This window comes from Syngnathus leptorhynchus, chromosome 12, assembly GCF_054491065.1.
Source record: "Syngnathus leptorhynchus isolate UIUO chromosome 12, UIUO_Slep, whole genome shotgun sequence".
Lineage (NCBI taxonomy): Eukaryota > Metazoa > Chordata > Actinopteri > Syngnathiformes > Syngnathidae > Syngnathus > Syngnathus leptorhynchus.
The window spans coordinates 10,022,234-10,036,503 of record NC_141206.1 but is presented as its reverse complement, the minus strand read 5'-3'; the positions used below and the strand labels follow the sequence as shown (position 1 = coordinate 10,036,503).

The window sequence follows — 14,270 nt, the reverse complement described above, 5'->3', positions numbered from 1 at the left end:
ATCAGCATCATTAACAATCCCGCAGACAATTAAACTCAAAGGCAGCAGGTAAAGACAGATGAGAAATCCCGAAAAAAAATCTTTTTAATGGTTTGAACAAGGGAAAATCGAAATGAATGAGACTACGCTTTCATTGAAGGGACCAGCAGCGTGTGGAGGGGCTGACATAACACAGCTTTTGTTAAGGAAAAATGAACAAAACCAAAAGAAATTTCAAGTGAGTGGCCAGGTGCTGTTTTATGTACAGTAAATAAAATAGGTATAAAATGACGTTAAGGTGTACATTTGGCCGAGTTGTCGTTGTTGCAGATCACATCCATTTTTCAGTAAAAGTGCACATTTTGGTCTTCACTTCTTCACCTCGCCCAGATCGTCAATGCTGTCGTCATCCACCTGAAACATTAGTTCCATCAGTCGTCTGATTGCTAATTTGTTAGCATGAAGCATGTCACAGATTGTACTATTTTTTGCCCAATCCAATTATTTTGTATTACCTCTGGCCACTTTTCTTGAATGACGTCGATGATGTCGTCGGTGAAATCTCCCTGAATGATGATCTCATCCTCGGCCGTAACAGAGGCGCCACAGGAGAACTTCTGAGCAAAGAACCGCTGAGCCTCTTTCAGCTCAATATCTGTTGAACATCCCCCAACAAATAATGTGCTTCAGCACTAAAACACACGCAGTGTGCATGCAGTCATGTGACAAACTCACCAAAGGTTGCCAGGCCACACACCCGCGTCACGTATTTCTTCTTGGCACGTGGCATTTTGGCTATCGTCACCTTTTGAGGGACAGTCTTCTTCTTCTGTTTGATCTGACCTCGCCCGCCTGAACAGTACAGCAACAAGTGAGCACAACGGATTCAGCCGAGGTCACGATTCACTCTGCCTTGGCTGCAATGATGCTGCACAAACCCCTCTTCTGCTTCTTCTTCTCCTCTTCCTCGACGGCAGGGGGAACATCTCCAGCCTCGGGATCCTTCTTGGGGGCTTTGACTGCGGGACCAGTTGGACAGAAGGACACGATACAAACTGTTAAACACCAACATCGCAATCAACAGACTGTGAAACACTCACCTAGAGTCATCCGAGCAAAAACATCCGGGAAGTTCTTCTCCAGCCACTGCCGACATTTGGCAGGCTCGGGCATGTACTCGCAGTACTGTCCACATAATAGATTACAATTACTGATGTGACATACATAGTATACAGTATTCAACACATGCAACACTCACCTCTGAGGGCAGAGAGCAAACTGCGGAGGGGGGAAAAAAGAATTAATCTAAACTAGTTTAATGCTAATTCCCAATGCAAAATACCATAGACGGGCTCGTGAAACAATTGTTAGTATATATACATACCGCCACAGTAAAGAACTTTCAATGGGTACTTTGAATCAGGATCGACCGTTTCATGTTCTGTCGACTCCATCTCAGTAGTAGCCATCAGTAAATGTCTGAGGGGAAAAACAGATATGAATAATCAATCCATCCATGAGATGAAGTGTAACCTTAGCTTCCACAGTAGCAGCTACAGCTAAATGAAAGCACTTGATCCGGCTAAGACGCGTCCGTAAAACAAATGACAAAATTGAACAGCATTTATCATAACGTAAAATAGCAGAAGTGCTGCAAGTATCGTAAATTGGCATTGCAAAACACATCAAGTCACGTTAGAGCGTTTGTGTCTTCAGCCTACTGTTGAGTCACACAGCTGTCACCGTTAGCATTTCGTTAGCTTAGCAGGCTAGCTCCCGTGCCACAAACTCACGGGGAAAAAACAGGCCACGTACCCCGCAGAATATCCTTTATAAGCGATTTCTTCTCAATAACAACGTTGGCATTGTTGGCGTTAATGAACGCTACAGAAAGTCATTCTTTATTTCAGGCGCTATCGTAGTTTAGTTGGCGTACTTTGAGCACGCCTCTCTCGCGGCGCTTCTCTCGTTCGCGTGATGAAAGAGTGGCGATAGAAGGAGAGCTCGTTGGCAGTAGCGCCCCTGCAGCCTTGGAGTACAATAACACATCCTAGTGTTAGATGAGACCTCTTCTTGCCCAGCCCTACTAACTTCCTGTCAATATTCACTCAATCACTTCCTGTCACAATAATTCATTTCCTGGAGTAGAAGAACCCGGAATAAATCAACTGTAGATCAAAGAAAAGCGACAGATTTAATGACAAGCGAGCTCGCTCTAAACAAGACTGCTAGGAGCTTCAATGCCTGCAACAGATCCCCAAAACCACCTTTGACATTCTCTCACCCTCGCCACAAGGAAGTGAGGACCAATGACGTTTGTGGGCGACGTCTTTCTCGTTGAGCCGCATTCCTTCATCTCGTTCCCGCCTGCAGATCACTGTCAGCCAAAATTAATTACGTTTCCTTTAATCTGCCGCACATGTCGCAAAATGAGTTTATCGTCACCACGACAATGTCATTGTCTAATTTCCAGGAGAAAAATCACTTGTCAGATGAAAAATCACTGTCAGAGTCGTTCCACTTATTGACCACACTGTTGTTCATCTCCCACCCATACTCCTTGTGCCCCTCAGATGTGCCCCAGGGCTCTGTCTGTGAGTGAATGAGTGTGTGCATGAGTGAGTGAATATGTAAATGAGCGTGTGTGTGTGTGTGTGTGTCGTGAAACCAGTCTTGCAGGGTTCACACTGGTTTCCTTGTTTTGTCATACCAGTTTCACTGCCTTCACTTCATTTCCCTGAGGTCTGGCCAGTGACACTCTCACACATTGTTATAATTTTAGTTTTTATCTATTTATTTTTCAATGTTTTTTTGGACATTTGAGAGAAGCTCTCTGCTTAAAAAGATTTTAAATTAAGAGTGTATTCAAAGTTTTCTGTCCTGGAAGAGTCGATTGGATTAAAGGCCGTTTAATGGACTAATTTTATTTGTCGTCTTGGTTGGACGTTCTTAGATTTTGCTTCACGGGAGAGACAAGATGAGCAAAACCAAGAACAAAAGCGAGAACAAGACGGAAAAGGCCTTGTCGGCGGAGAAGGAGCAGTTTGGAAAACAACAGGTCTACTTTTGTGCTCAATGTGGTGTACCTAATGAAGTGTCCATTTATCTAAATCCAACTTGTTTTATTGTGAATGTTTCAGCTGCAATACATCAGCAAGTGTCTGACCCCGGCTGAAGCACCACCTAAATCGAAATATGTGCGCAGTATCCTTTTTAATGGTGTTTGGAACATAAATCGTCTTGATTTCTCCTAGGCAATTTGATTTCCCTTTGACAGCAATGAAAGATATCCTCCTGGGGAGTCACAAGGAAGGTGGAGCGGCCACCATGTGGTCGTACATCCTCAACCTGCCGCTGTCCAGCAACGCCATCATCAGCTGGAAGTTCTGCTACTTGCTGCACAAAGTTCTCAGGGACGGACATCGCAACGTAAGCACTAAAGGCTTTCTCAAATTTGGAGGATTCAGAGCTTCTAATCATCACTTTCACTCACGTCAGGCTGTAAGAGACTCGCATAGATACTGCCGCAATGTCAAAGACATGGGAACCTTGTGGGTGAGTGTTACTGGTTTGATATATTGTTATGTCACGTGATGTATGATATTAGCGTTGTTTCTTTCGTAGGGCAACCTGCACGATCGCTACGGCCACATCGTCGCCTTGTCGGCCAAATTCCTCTGCCTCAAAATGGAGTTTCACAATCAGGTAAATAAATGGCTGTGACTTGTTATGTCACGTTCACTTTAGCTTATGGATTCGTATTCAATGGATCCATTGCATTTGAAAGCACAAAGTCATTCCGGGCAACATGGAGGCATCTGACGAGACGTTGGAACGAGAAGCCGGAACCGACATGAACAGAGTGTAAGCGCGAATGAATGTTGTTGTTTTTTTTTTTTTGTTCTCGTTGCTGAGTTGTGTGTTTGGATTGACTGCAGGCTGGACATGACTCAGGAATTGTTGGAATACTTGGACGCTGGGCTCAAAATGGCCGACACTGGTTTGTTTACCTTCATGAACATACTCGTAGCCACGGATTGTACGATTTAACGGCTCTGGTCTTGACAGTTCTCCGTCAGATGGAGACCAACGGAGCCAAGCCCAACACGCCGGCGGGACAGTGCCGCCTCATGCCCATGATCCCGCTCATCCCCGACTGCAGTTTCCTGTACCACTTCTGCGTCCGTCTGCTCTTCAAACTCCACAGCCGTGAGTGATGGCCTCTTTCAACCAAAATGGCAGATTTCAGTTTTGGTTGGTCTCTGTGCCTTGTAGGCATCGCGGCAGATGTTCTTCTGGGCCACAGAGAGAGATTCCGGGAACTATTTAACAGGTACCGTCAACGAAGGACAATATTTTAGATGCTTTGAAAGTCACCATTTGCTAACGTCTTCTTTCCAGCCTCAAGCAGTTCTTCAACAAAGCCAGAGAGATTGAGTTCTTCAAATCCTACATCCAGATCCCAGAACTCCCAGATGTGCGTAATTTAGCTTTTCTTTGATTTGGGTTTGATTTTACAAACTTATTCTTTCTCTACTTTATGCCCCCCCCCCCCTCCAAAGGCTCCTCCCAACTTCCTGCGTGCGGCCGCCTTGGCCGAGTACAAGAGGCCAGTGGTGGTAATTCAAAACCAGGACCGCTTTGATGACGATGATGCTGAGTCACAAGCTGACATACGGGATTCGCAGCAGGTTTGTTATTTGTTTCCAAATATACGTTGAGCGGAAAACAATAATATCTTTTGGTAGTATTACCTGCTGAGTCAGATGGGAATGCCCGATGCAGACCAAAGGGAGCACAACAATGAAAATGCGAGCCTGAAGAGAGAACTGGATGTCCTAAAACCAGAACTTGAACTCATCAAATCTGAGGTACGTTTCAGATTTCTTCAAAACAACCAAAAACTGTGTGGGCCTAAATGGGAGCCTTGAGGTACACCACGATACAAGATCAATGTGTGCCACGCAGGCCCAGCGGTGCGTGACGGAGCTCCGAGCCCAAGTCAACCACCTTGAGGCGGAGGTGGGGGAGCAGCGCACCCACAGGCAAATGGCGCAGGTAGAAAACGATCACCTGCGCAGGGAAGTGGAGGCGCTACGCTGTGCCAATGTGGCTAACGTAGGCGCACAGATCGGATTCAAGGAGGCCGACAGTAAGCCAAGCGCAATCGATTTGATATCTTTCGAATCCCATTCAACGTGGCTAACCTTTCTTCACCCGACAGGTCGTGCGCAGGCGGCTGAAATTCGATTCACTCAACTCAAAGAGAAACATGCCGAATTGGTCACCAGTCACGCTGACCTCATGAAGAAGGTGTTCACGGTTCACACATTTATTGACTGTCACGGTCGAATAATTTCATTCTGGTTGTGTAGAACGCAGACACGACCAAATATCTGGCCCACTCCAAACAAGATCAGGAGGATATTCTGAGGACCAATCAGAGGCTGGAGAGCGAGCTGGAGAACCTGCGTCGGGAGAGGGCCAACTTGGTGAGACCTCGCGGGCTAACACCGCTAAGACAAAGCGCTAACGGTTGCGTCATTCCATCAGATGCACCAGCAGCAGAATGACGCAGACCGCCTGAATAAAGAACTCCTGGAGCAAAGAGCCGAGTTGGCGCTCCTTCGCAGCACCCTGGAGAGCAAAGACATGGTAAGATGTTAGCATAGCATCATTTTAGCATTTTGGTTAGCTACCACCATGGCTGAAGCCTACATTTGTAATTGGTGACAACAAAAATATAATAAAAAAACAGGAGCATGTAGCTAGGTTAGCATTTGGTGTCCTCCAGGAAGGCTCCCAGGCCAGCAGCAGCCTGGCCGCTCTTCAGGCGGAACGTGACGCCCTACTGCGCTCGGCCCAGCAACGCGACGTGGATTTGTCGTCAATGAGGCAGCAGCAGAGCACTGGCGACCTTGAGAGGGATCGCCTGAGTCGCGAGTTGGAGGCCCTCAGGGCTCAGCTGCAGCAGCAGGTAAGAAGAAGGTTGAAGAGGGAAGAAGAACGTTGGAGATGGGAAAAGTACTCCAACTTGACGTCAACGCTTTTGCCGCAGCTCAACATCAACGCCCAGCAAAAATTGGAGATCGACAGACTGCGTCGGGAGTTGGACACCGCCCGGGCCGAGCTGGCGCGCGTCAACAGCAGCTTGCAGAGCAAAGAGCTGGTAGATACGCTCTTCTTCTTCTCAGGCATTATCAAATCACTTCAACCATCTTCTCTCTTTCCAGAGCGGCTCGCAGCTGAGCAGCACCTTGGCGGGTCTGCAAGCGGAGAGGGAGACGCTGATGCGCTCGGTGCGGGAAAAAGAGGCCGAACTGAGCTCGCTCCGGCAGCAGGCGCAGCTACAGCAGAGCTCCCTGGAGCAGGAACGCCAGCGCAGCAACATGGAATTGGGAACCCTGCACGCTCAGCTGCAGCAGCAGGTACGGACATGTCGTCTTTTTGCCTTTCGTCTCGTGCCTTCAGGTCGCTGATTTTACGTGTGAGCAGGCCAATCGTGAAGGTGAGCTGGCTCACAAGCTGCAGGAGGAGCAGTTCTGCCTCCTCCAGTGCGCCGTGGTGGAAGCGGAAGGCATCATCCTGGACGCCATGGCTAAGCTGGACGACCCCATCCACGTCCGCTGCATCTGCTCGCCTGGTACAGTAAAGAAATAACCAAAAAAAAGAAACATCACAAATCCATCCTGCATCTCCATTCTTCTCTCTGTCAGATTATTTGGTGAATCGGGCCGAGACCACTTTGGTGTCAGTGGACAAAATGCAGCAGAGTCACGTGATCTATCTGGCAAACAGGAATGGTTAGTTGGTGCGAGATGTTGTGACTTTTCTTCGCTAACAACGCCGCCATTGTTCCCAGACGCCAGCGGCTTGCTTCGGGCGGTCACTCAATTCTCCCACTTGGCCGCCGACACCATCGTGAACGGCGGGGCCACGTCGAACGCGGCCCCCACCGACCAGGCCGACCGTAAGATCCAAGACTTGAACTCCACAAATGGGCAAGGATGTCTTTGTGATTGTTTTTTTATTTTTGCTTGGTTCAGGTCTGACTGACAGCTGTCGGGACTGTGGCAATAACTGCCTTCAGTTCCTGAAGGACTTGAAACTGCAGGCCAGCTTGCCGAGAGCCGACTCCACCGCCATACGCTACGCCATACAGCGCATCCTCGCCATGGGACAGGTGCCGCTGGATTCAAACCGTTCCTGCGTCAAGTCTTAAGACTCCCCAGTTTTTAAATGGATTATTGATGTCTTTTTCTAGGAGCTGCGTCCCAAGGGGCAGGACGTCCTCAAGGAGGAGCTGGGAAACATGGTGGACAAGGAGATGCTCGCCACTTCCACCGCCATCGAGGAAGCCGTGCTGCGCATGGACGTAAGTCGTCACTCGTAGCATCTTTAAAGACACGCCTGTTACCATCTGATCTCATCATCTTTGTAGGAGATTTTGTCCCAAGCCAGAAGGGACACAAGTGGCCTGAAGCTGGAAGTCAACCAGAGGTGAGATTACCACACCGGTCATCGGTTTTATTTTTATTTTTTATTTAATTTGAACTTCACTGTAACGTTGGTGTCCTGTCGCAGCATCCTGGGCTCCTGCTCCGACCTCATGAAGGTACTCATCGCTTAGACTGAGACTTCCGCTTGTTCAAATGTTAAACAAGAGAGTCAATACGATGTGCTGTGCCTGCAGGCTGTCCACATGCTGGTGACGGCTTCTACAGATCTCCAGAAGGACATTGTGGAAGGAGGGAGGGTGAGTTGAATGCCTATTTATTTTTTGTGGAATTTTATTTCATGGATAATGATATTCTGTCTGCAGGGAGCAGCTTCTGTCCCCGAATTCTACGCCAAAAATTCACGCTGGACCGAAGGTCTGATCTCGGCCTCCAAAGCGGTGGGCTGGGGCGCCACGCAGCTGCTGTGAGTTTCTCATTTCCAATTTAGTCAGCACGATTCCCGAATGTATGATTAATTAGCCGCCTTTGTTTTCAGAGAGTCTGCCGACCGCGTCGTGGGAGACAACGGAACGTACGAGGAGCTCATCGCGTGCTCCCACGAGATCGCCGCCAGCACTGCCCAGCTGGTGGCCGCCTCCAAGGTGACCCCCCCGGACTCCATCTTTTTCGCGAGCGCTAACGAGCTAACGTGTAGCTAACACATCGTTCCTCTCTCAGGTGAAGGCGGAGCGCGGCAACAGAAAGCTGTCCACATTGCAGCAGGCTTCGCGCCACGTCAACGACATGGCCGCCGTGGTGGTCACCTCCACTAAGCACGGACAGCAGCAGATCTCAGAGCAAGGTGAGGAGTCGAATATCGTCAGACTAGGCGACTGTTACGGGCTTTAATCTTTCCTATTCTCGCAGGAGCCATGGACTTCTCCGGAATGTCGCTCATCAAGCTGAAAAAAGAGGAAATGGAGGCCCAGGTGAGGTTCATTCACTGTACTCTCCTCCATTGTGGGTTTCGGGTTTGTGGTCCTGCCATCTGCAGATTCTTTTTTTTGAACAGTTTTATAACACAATTTTGTCTGTTCTGGGTGTAATTCCACTCTTGGCCACTAGATGGTGGTACACAGTTTTACTGTATGTACATTTGAAAGAAAAAGCTTATTCCAAGCTCCAATGGCTGAATTTAACTCCGGCGGTTTGGTTCCTAGGTGCGGGTTCTGCAGCTAGAAAATCAGCTTGATCAGGAGCGCATCCGCCTGGGCGAGCTGAGGAAGCGTCACTACGACTTGGGCGCCCTGGCGGAAGGTGATATGCCGGACAGCGACGAGAGCTTCCCACCGCCGCCGCCGCCCACTCTACTGGACAGCGCCTCCTTCCCTCCGCCACCTCCGCCTGAGCCCGTTCCCACCTTTGCCTCCACGAACCCCTTCGCACCCGCCGCGTCGCAAACCTTCTCGCTGCCGTCACAACCTTACACAGCGTCTCAATCTTACTTGCCGTCTCAGGCTTACACACCGTCGCAAGCTTACACGTCCTCTCAGCCTCCCGCGTCGTCCCAAGCTTACATCCCAAACGCCGGGCAGAATTACTTAAAAACGCAGTCCTACTCAACCCCGCAACCCTCATCGGTGACACCGATCACCTCCCAACACTCATCGCAGTCCCAGAGCACCGACTCCAAGAGCACGGAATTCGGAAAACTCAACCTGAGGAAACCGAGCATCTTCTCGAAATCCGGAAACTTGTTTAAGAATGCGGTAAGAGACAAATATTTCAGTAGTTTGGGTGCTTTCAAAACTAATTTGCATGTTTGTAATTCCCTTTTGCAGTTCAGACGAGGGGAAACGGGAAGCGGGACCGGGGAGTCTTGAGGCCAGACTGAAGGTGGACTCACAGATAATGAAAATGTAACATTTTATTCTCATGTTTCTGTTTGGAAATTGGTCTGAAGAAGGATGCAAAGTCTTTTGTCATCTAGTGTTTGGGTGGTGAAACTGCACTAAGCTTACAATAAAGTTTAAATGAATTATGAATCATTTCAATCTGCAACCCAAACAGATTTTGCCAGCGGACTCACGTGCTATTTTAGTACTGTGACATAACACACTGGAACATGGACGGAGGCCGGAAGTTCACACTGTTGGACCGCAGAGAAACACGCCACAATAAAATCTAATGAGAACGCGACATCCTTAATCCATCTTTACCCATGCTTAATCTTTTGAAATAAAATGTAATAGCAATGCTGCATCTGTAAAAATACTGTATCCTTCAAAATAAAACCTAAAAAGACCCCCTTCAAATTAAAATCTAATGATGATACTACATCCTTCAAAATAAAACCTAATGAAAAAGTTGCAGTCTCGTGGTTGCAACATTGACATTGGGGGTTTTGTTTTGGTATTATTTTGAAAGGAAAGCGGAAATGATGCGCCTATCATGATGGCAAACTTTGCTCCATGTCAACGCGACAGAGGAGACAGGACAACAGGACAACGACCGACATTATGTCGAATAAATCACTTTTAATCTCTTCGTTTACGACTTCATAATGGACGTACGATAGCCAAATACTTTTAGGTGCTCTTTTCAAGCTTAGCGGTATAAGTTAGCGGACTTGTTGTCTCGCGGAGGGAGGGGAGGAAGGAAGTTTGTGTCACGCAGCGGGAAGAAGAAAGAAGTCATGGAGGGACACCGATACATCCCAGATGACCGCGGCGGTTCGGCCATGGAGAAGAACCCAGCCGACCTAACGGTGATGGACGTGTACGACATCGCCGCGGCGGTGGGCCACGAGTTCGAGCGGATCATCGACCAATACGGCTGCGAGGCCCTGTCCCGGCTGATGCCCAAAGTGGTGAGAGTACTGGAGATCCTGGAGGTGATGGTGAGCCGCCACAACATCGGCGGGCCCGAAGCCGACGAGCTGCGCCTAGAGCTGGACAAACTCAGGCTGGAGAGGAACGAGAGGCTGGAGAAGGAGAAAAAACACAGGAAGGTACAATAAAAACACATAAAAGTGTGATTCTCGTGACTGTGACAGTGCACGCACTCACCGGTTGACTCACAGACTCATGACTCTGATGAAATGTCATAATAATAATAATAATAACAATAAAATTAATTGGATTGTGGTTCAGGAGCTGGAGCTGGTGGAGGACGTGTGGCGAGGAGAGGCACAAGATCTTCTCTGTCAAATCGCTCAGCTGCAGGAGGAGAACAAGAGTCTTCTGGACAACGTGTCCACGCGAGACCCTTTGAGTGAGGACGACCTTCAGAGGAACGATGGTGAGAGCGTGTGCACAGTTTTTTTTTTCAGACTTTCCACCTTTTTAAAATGTTTTTTTATGTATAATGTATATCGAGTTGTATACATATTAGATGCTTTTGTTATTATCATTATTTGATACATGTCTCCAGTCATTCTTGGGTTGATTCATTGATTATTTTTATTTCGATTATTTCCATTCCAAAAGGAAAAGCAAAGGAGGATGATGTGCATGGAAATATAAAGGAAGCTTTCTTTTTGCTGCTTGTACACAGAAGCCGCAGTCAGGCTGGAGCACACACACCGGCCTCAGTATGCTACTCACGCTTTTTTGCACGCTAATCTGTTTAAGTTATTCCTGTCTGGTAAAGTCAACCACCATTGAGATATGGATTGACTGAATGACATCTCGGGGTCTCCTTATCAGGAGGTATGAGCGATCGTGAGCGTCAAGTGATGAAGAAGCTAAAAGAGGTGGTGGACAAGCAGCGGGACGAGATTCGGGCTAAAGACCGCGAGCTCACGCTCAGGAGCGAAGACATCGAAGCGGTAAGTAAGGCTGCGCAAACAATTCGGTCTTTTTTTACACAAAAGACTCACAAACTAACTAAAAAAGGTTTGGTCATAAATAAAACATTCATGTCGTGTCAGGATGGAGATGATTCCGACTTTGCTCGTTGTAGCTCCAGCAGCAGCAGTCCCGTCTCATGAAGATAAACCACGACCTGCGCCACAAGATCTCAGTGGTGGAGGCTCAGGGCAAAGCGCTGATTGAACAAAAGGTGGAGCTGGAGGCCGGCGCGCAGACCCGTGGCCAAGAAGTAGGAGCCCTGCGGCAAGAAGTAACGCGGCTGCGGGAGCGGCTAAAGGGCCACGCCCAGGAAGCCTCGCCTCAGCCCCCCTCGCCAGCAGAGGTACTATGGTTGCCAAATAAAAAAATCTCCAGCGTCAAACAGAATATACCGATTTCATTTTGTTAGCTTAGCAATATTGTAGCAAATTGCATTGTCGTTCACCTTGGTCAGAAACAAATCTGTCATCTATCCATGAATCTTCTTAACTAGCGTGAAACGACAACTGTGGCGGAGGCGGAGGCTTGGTGGGAGAACCCGACCCCCCCGCCTCCGCCGCCCGGCTCGCTCGGCCCCGACGAGGACGAGGATGAGGAGGCGGCATTGCTTTGGGTAAAGTGGCCCTGACCACTATTGTTGATTCGTGACCGCATGGCGTGGAACTAACTGTCATGGCGGGATGGACGTGTCACGTTTAACACAGCGCTGACGTGCTTGTCTGGGTGCCGTGTGGATTTTGAAGGCGCTTCTGACTCTGATGATGCCAATTTGCAGGATTAAAAAAACTAATGACGTATTATGCCACTAGATGGTGCTAAAAACATTCCTTTGGATAGGATTTTGGGAGCACGATGGAGAACGCTGTCATTAATTGTGATTAAAGTAGTCTTAGCATGTCAAACTTTCTGAAATCTTTAAATAATAAAATAAAGTAGCATGATCTTTCAATTTCTCTCATAAAATCCATTATTTGAGGGAAAGAGCTCATTGTGGTGTGTTGTTTGCTAAGTAAAGTGAATTTCAAAGAGCTGATGTCCAATCATTAAAAAAAATCCAAATGGCAAACAATGAGGCGTGCTGTGTTGGTGTGCCACCAGGAGGCCATGTGCGATGACGACATGCCTGCTGTGTACCAATATTTCACCAAGGTATCCTCACTTCCTGTCTGGCTTACGGAAAGCCATTTGAGCATTTATTCAATTGTCTTGACGTTCCATCTTAAGGTCTAGTACTGTTTGCAAGCCTACCAACATGTCTTTTGGACACAATTCTGTTGTCAGTTGTCTAACCCTAATCCTTTTCTCTCAGGAGGCGTTGTGCCAGGAAGAGGAGACAACTAAGGAGGCCCCGGACTCCAAGGACCCCAACCGGGCCCGGTTCACCCTGCAGGAGCTGCGCGACGTCCTGCATGAGCGCAACGAACTCAAAGCCAAAGTTTTCATGCTGCAGGAGGAGCTGACCTATTACAAAAGGTCAGCAGATGTCATAGTCACAAGATGCTTACGAGGTGGCACTAAAATGGCCGATGCCCTTGTAGCGACGAGATGGACGACGACACGGCCGCTCCCAGTCCCGAGCCCGAATCCAGATCGCGCTCACGTTCTTCTGTGCAGCCAGAGTCCGGAATCAAACGCCTGTATGTATTTCCCGAACATACACACTCTCTCATAACACTCACAAAACACACACTTAAACACACACTTCTACAAGTGATACAAGTACAGAAAAATTTAATAATAAAAAATATATCAATGTTACAATATATATCATCGAGAAATATAAAATGAAATAAACATAAATAATTAGGTGGCCGACTGAGATTTTTAAAAATTCTTCAAAAATATAACAGACGTGATTGTCTGGGGCTAAAGCTCAGCCACTTCCCAGTTTGAAAGGTTGTGGTTACTTTTGTCAAGATAAAGACTTTGACAGGATCCCTGTTGGCCTCGCTCCCCCTCCCATCTCCTCCCATCTGTGTGACAGGATCTTCACGGCCTTCATGCCCATGGTGGCAGCTGGTTTGATCCAAGACGATCCCACTTTACAGCCTGCCAGAGGCTTCGCGGCGCTCGTATGACCCAATATTTATGTTTTCCACCCTAACCTCTTTTTAATTCCCCCAAATATCCCAATCAGATAACTTAACAATGGTGTGGTTTGACACTAAAAACTAATATCATGTGTCCACAGAGATGATCTTGGCAAAATCTCAGAGGTTGTCATAGAAATAACTACTTCTCACAGACATTCCGACCAAACTAGCTCTGACCTTACGTAAATGATTTTTTATTTTAGATTCAACGGGTCGTCAATCGTTACCACACGCGCACAAATTATTGGCGATTAAATGGCGCCGATCCGTCTCAAACCAAATCCGTAGGATACGTTTTCCTTCTGTGACCTAAAAATGACAGCTTTCAAATAAAATGGTTGACTTGTTATTTTTTTCAAGCATGGCCTGTTGACATTTGTTTTTGTGGGTCGTCGTCAACTCATGATAAACATTCACCGCATTTTGTGTTACCAAGTGAAGCGGTATCCGGGCTGTATTTTCAAAAAGCTCTTTATTTGTTTTCTCAGGTTTAATTTGTTTTCCCGAGACAAGCAGCGGAGTTGGCAACGGAGCACGGCGCACGATGACGCGTTCACCGAACAAGCCCAGGAGGCCTTGCCGCACTTTTAGCCGTCACATCTCAAGACCCAATCCTGCCCTCTCAAAAAAAAGGTTTTTATTTATGCATGTTTCACATGAACGGATCTCTTGGGGAATAACCGTGACATATTGTGCGATCATGAGGCATTATTTAATTTCCTGGCGTTTACTCATACAGCTCAAAAGATTCGGGGGGGGGGGGGGGGGGGGGGGGTTTAGTAGCAAGTGAGGAAAAGAAATGGCTGCTTTGACCCAAAATGGTTAGCGTTGTATTTTTGGGGGGAAAAAAACCCCCCATCCACTCCATCTGCATTGAAGGGAAGCTATGCATACAACTAATAGCAAAG

General features: G+C 47.7%; 3 protein-coding genes across 5 annotated transcripts; 2 read left to right on the top strand and 1 right to left on the bottom strand.

Annotated features, from left to right (window-relative positions):
- Positions 1 to 66: 66 nt before the first annotated feature.
- Positions 67 to 2,081, bottom strand: denr (density-regulated protein). Its single transcript, XM_085925708.1, has 8 exons — positions 1,916 to 2,081; positions 1,364 to 1,458; positions 1,238 to 1,257; positions 1,081 to 1,164; positions 918 to 1,008; positions 715 to 831; positions 495 to 634; positions 67 to 393 (listed from the first exon to the last, which is right to left on the bottom strand). The coding sequence occupies exons 1-8, from the start codon at positions 2,026 to 2,028 to the stop codon at positions 349 to 351; spliced, it is 705 nt and encodes a 234-aa protein (XP_085781834.1). The 5' UTR covers positions 2,029 to 2,081; the 3' UTR covers positions 67 to 348.
- A 622-nt stretch (positions 2,082 to 2,703) lies between these two features.
- On the top strand, positions 2,704 to 9,476 carry hip1ra (huntingtin interacting protein 1 related a). Its single transcript, XM_085926784.1, has 33 exons — positions 2,704 to 3,037; positions 3,120 to 3,183; positions 3,266 to 3,408; positions 3,478 to 3,534; positions 3,604 to 3,684; positions 3,767 to 3,843; positions 3,918 to 3,979; positions 4,048 to 4,188; positions 4,255 to 4,312; positions 4,381 to 4,456; positions 4,542 to 4,670; positions 4,728 to 4,850; positions 4,948 to 5,131; positions 5,204 to 5,292; positions 5,355 to 5,471; positions 5,533 to 5,634; positions 5,774 to 5,956; positions 6,038 to 6,148; positions 6,213 to 6,407; positions 6,475 to 6,622; positions 6,696 to 6,782; positions 6,842 to 6,949; positions 7,026 to 7,162; positions 7,244 to 7,354; positions 7,421 to 7,479; positions 7,564 to 7,594; positions 7,673 to 7,735; positions 7,802 to 7,902; positions 7,975 to 8,080; positions 8,157 to 8,280; positions 8,346 to 8,407; positions 8,639 to 9,187; positions 9,260 to 9,476. Exons 1-33 carry the CDS (start codon positions 2,957 to 2,959, stop codon positions 9,299 to 9,301), a joined length of 3,801 nt encoding a protein of 1,266 aa, XP_085782910.1. The 5' UTR covers positions 2,704 to 2,956; the 3' UTR covers positions 9,302 to 9,476.
- Positions 9,477 to 9,811: 335 nt separating this feature from the next.
- rilpl1 (Rab interacting lysosomal protein-like 1) lies at positions 9,812 to 14,110 on the top strand. 3 transcript variants are annotated; one of them, XM_085926835.1, is made up of 9 exons: positions 9,812 to 10,428; positions 10,571 to 10,718; positions 11,126 to 11,247; positions 11,382 to 11,612; positions 11,763 to 11,882; positions 12,368 to 12,418; positions 12,579 to 12,742; positions 12,808 to 12,906; positions 13,851 to 14,110. In XM_085926835.1, the coding sequence occupies exons 1-9, from the start codon at positions 10,114 to 10,116 to the stop codon at positions 13,951 to 13,953; spliced, it is 1,353 nt and encodes a 450-aa protein (XP_085782961.1). In that variant the 5' UTR covers positions 9,812 to 10,113; the 3' UTR covers positions 13,954 to 14,110. The 3 variants fall into 3 exon arrangements, with proteins under 3 accessions (XP_085782961.1, XP_085782959.1, XP_085782960.1); XM_085926833.1 differs by lacking the exon at positions 11,763 to 11,882; XM_085926834.1 differs by lacking the exons at positions 11,763 to 11,882; positions 12,368 to 12,418.
- Positions 14,111 to 14,270: the final 160 nt, after the last annotated feature.

Coding starts and splice junctions, on each gene's coding strand:
- denr (XM_085925708.1), bottom strand. CDS start 2,028: ATGTGTTATTGTACTCCAAGGCTGCAGGGGCGCTACTGCCAACGAGCT. Junction 832..917: donor GAAGAAGAAGCAGAAGAGGG/GTTTGTGCAGCA, acceptor TGTACTGTTCAG/GCGGGCGAGGTCAGATCAAA. Junction 394..494: donor TTCAAGAAAAGTGGCCAGAG/GTAATACAAAAT, acceptor CTAATGTTTCAG/GTGGATGACGACAGCATTGA.
- hip1ra (XM_085926784.1), top strand. CDS start 2,957: ATGAGCAAAACCAAGAACAAAAGCGAGAACAAGACGGAAAAGGCCTTG. Junction 4,671..4,727: donor ACATACGGGATTCGCAGCAG/GTTTGTTATTTG, acceptor ATCTTTTGGTAG/TATTACCTGCTGAGTCAGAT. Junction 7,163..7,243: donor GCATCCTCGCCATGGGACAG/GTGCCGCTGGAT, acceptor GTCTTTTTCTAG/GAGCTGCGTCCCAAGGGGCA.
- rilpl1 (XM_085926835.1), top strand. CDS start 10,114: ATGGAGGGACACCGATACATCCCAGATGACCGCGGCGGTTCGGCCATG. Junction 10,719..11,125: donor CGACCTTCAGAGGAACGATG/GTGAGAGCGTGT, acceptor TCTCCTTATCAG/GAGGTATGAGCGATCGTGAG. Junction 11,883..12,367: donor AGGAGGCGGCATTGCTTTGG/GTAAAGTGGCCC, acceptor GTGTGCCACCAG/GAGGCCATGTGCGATGACGA.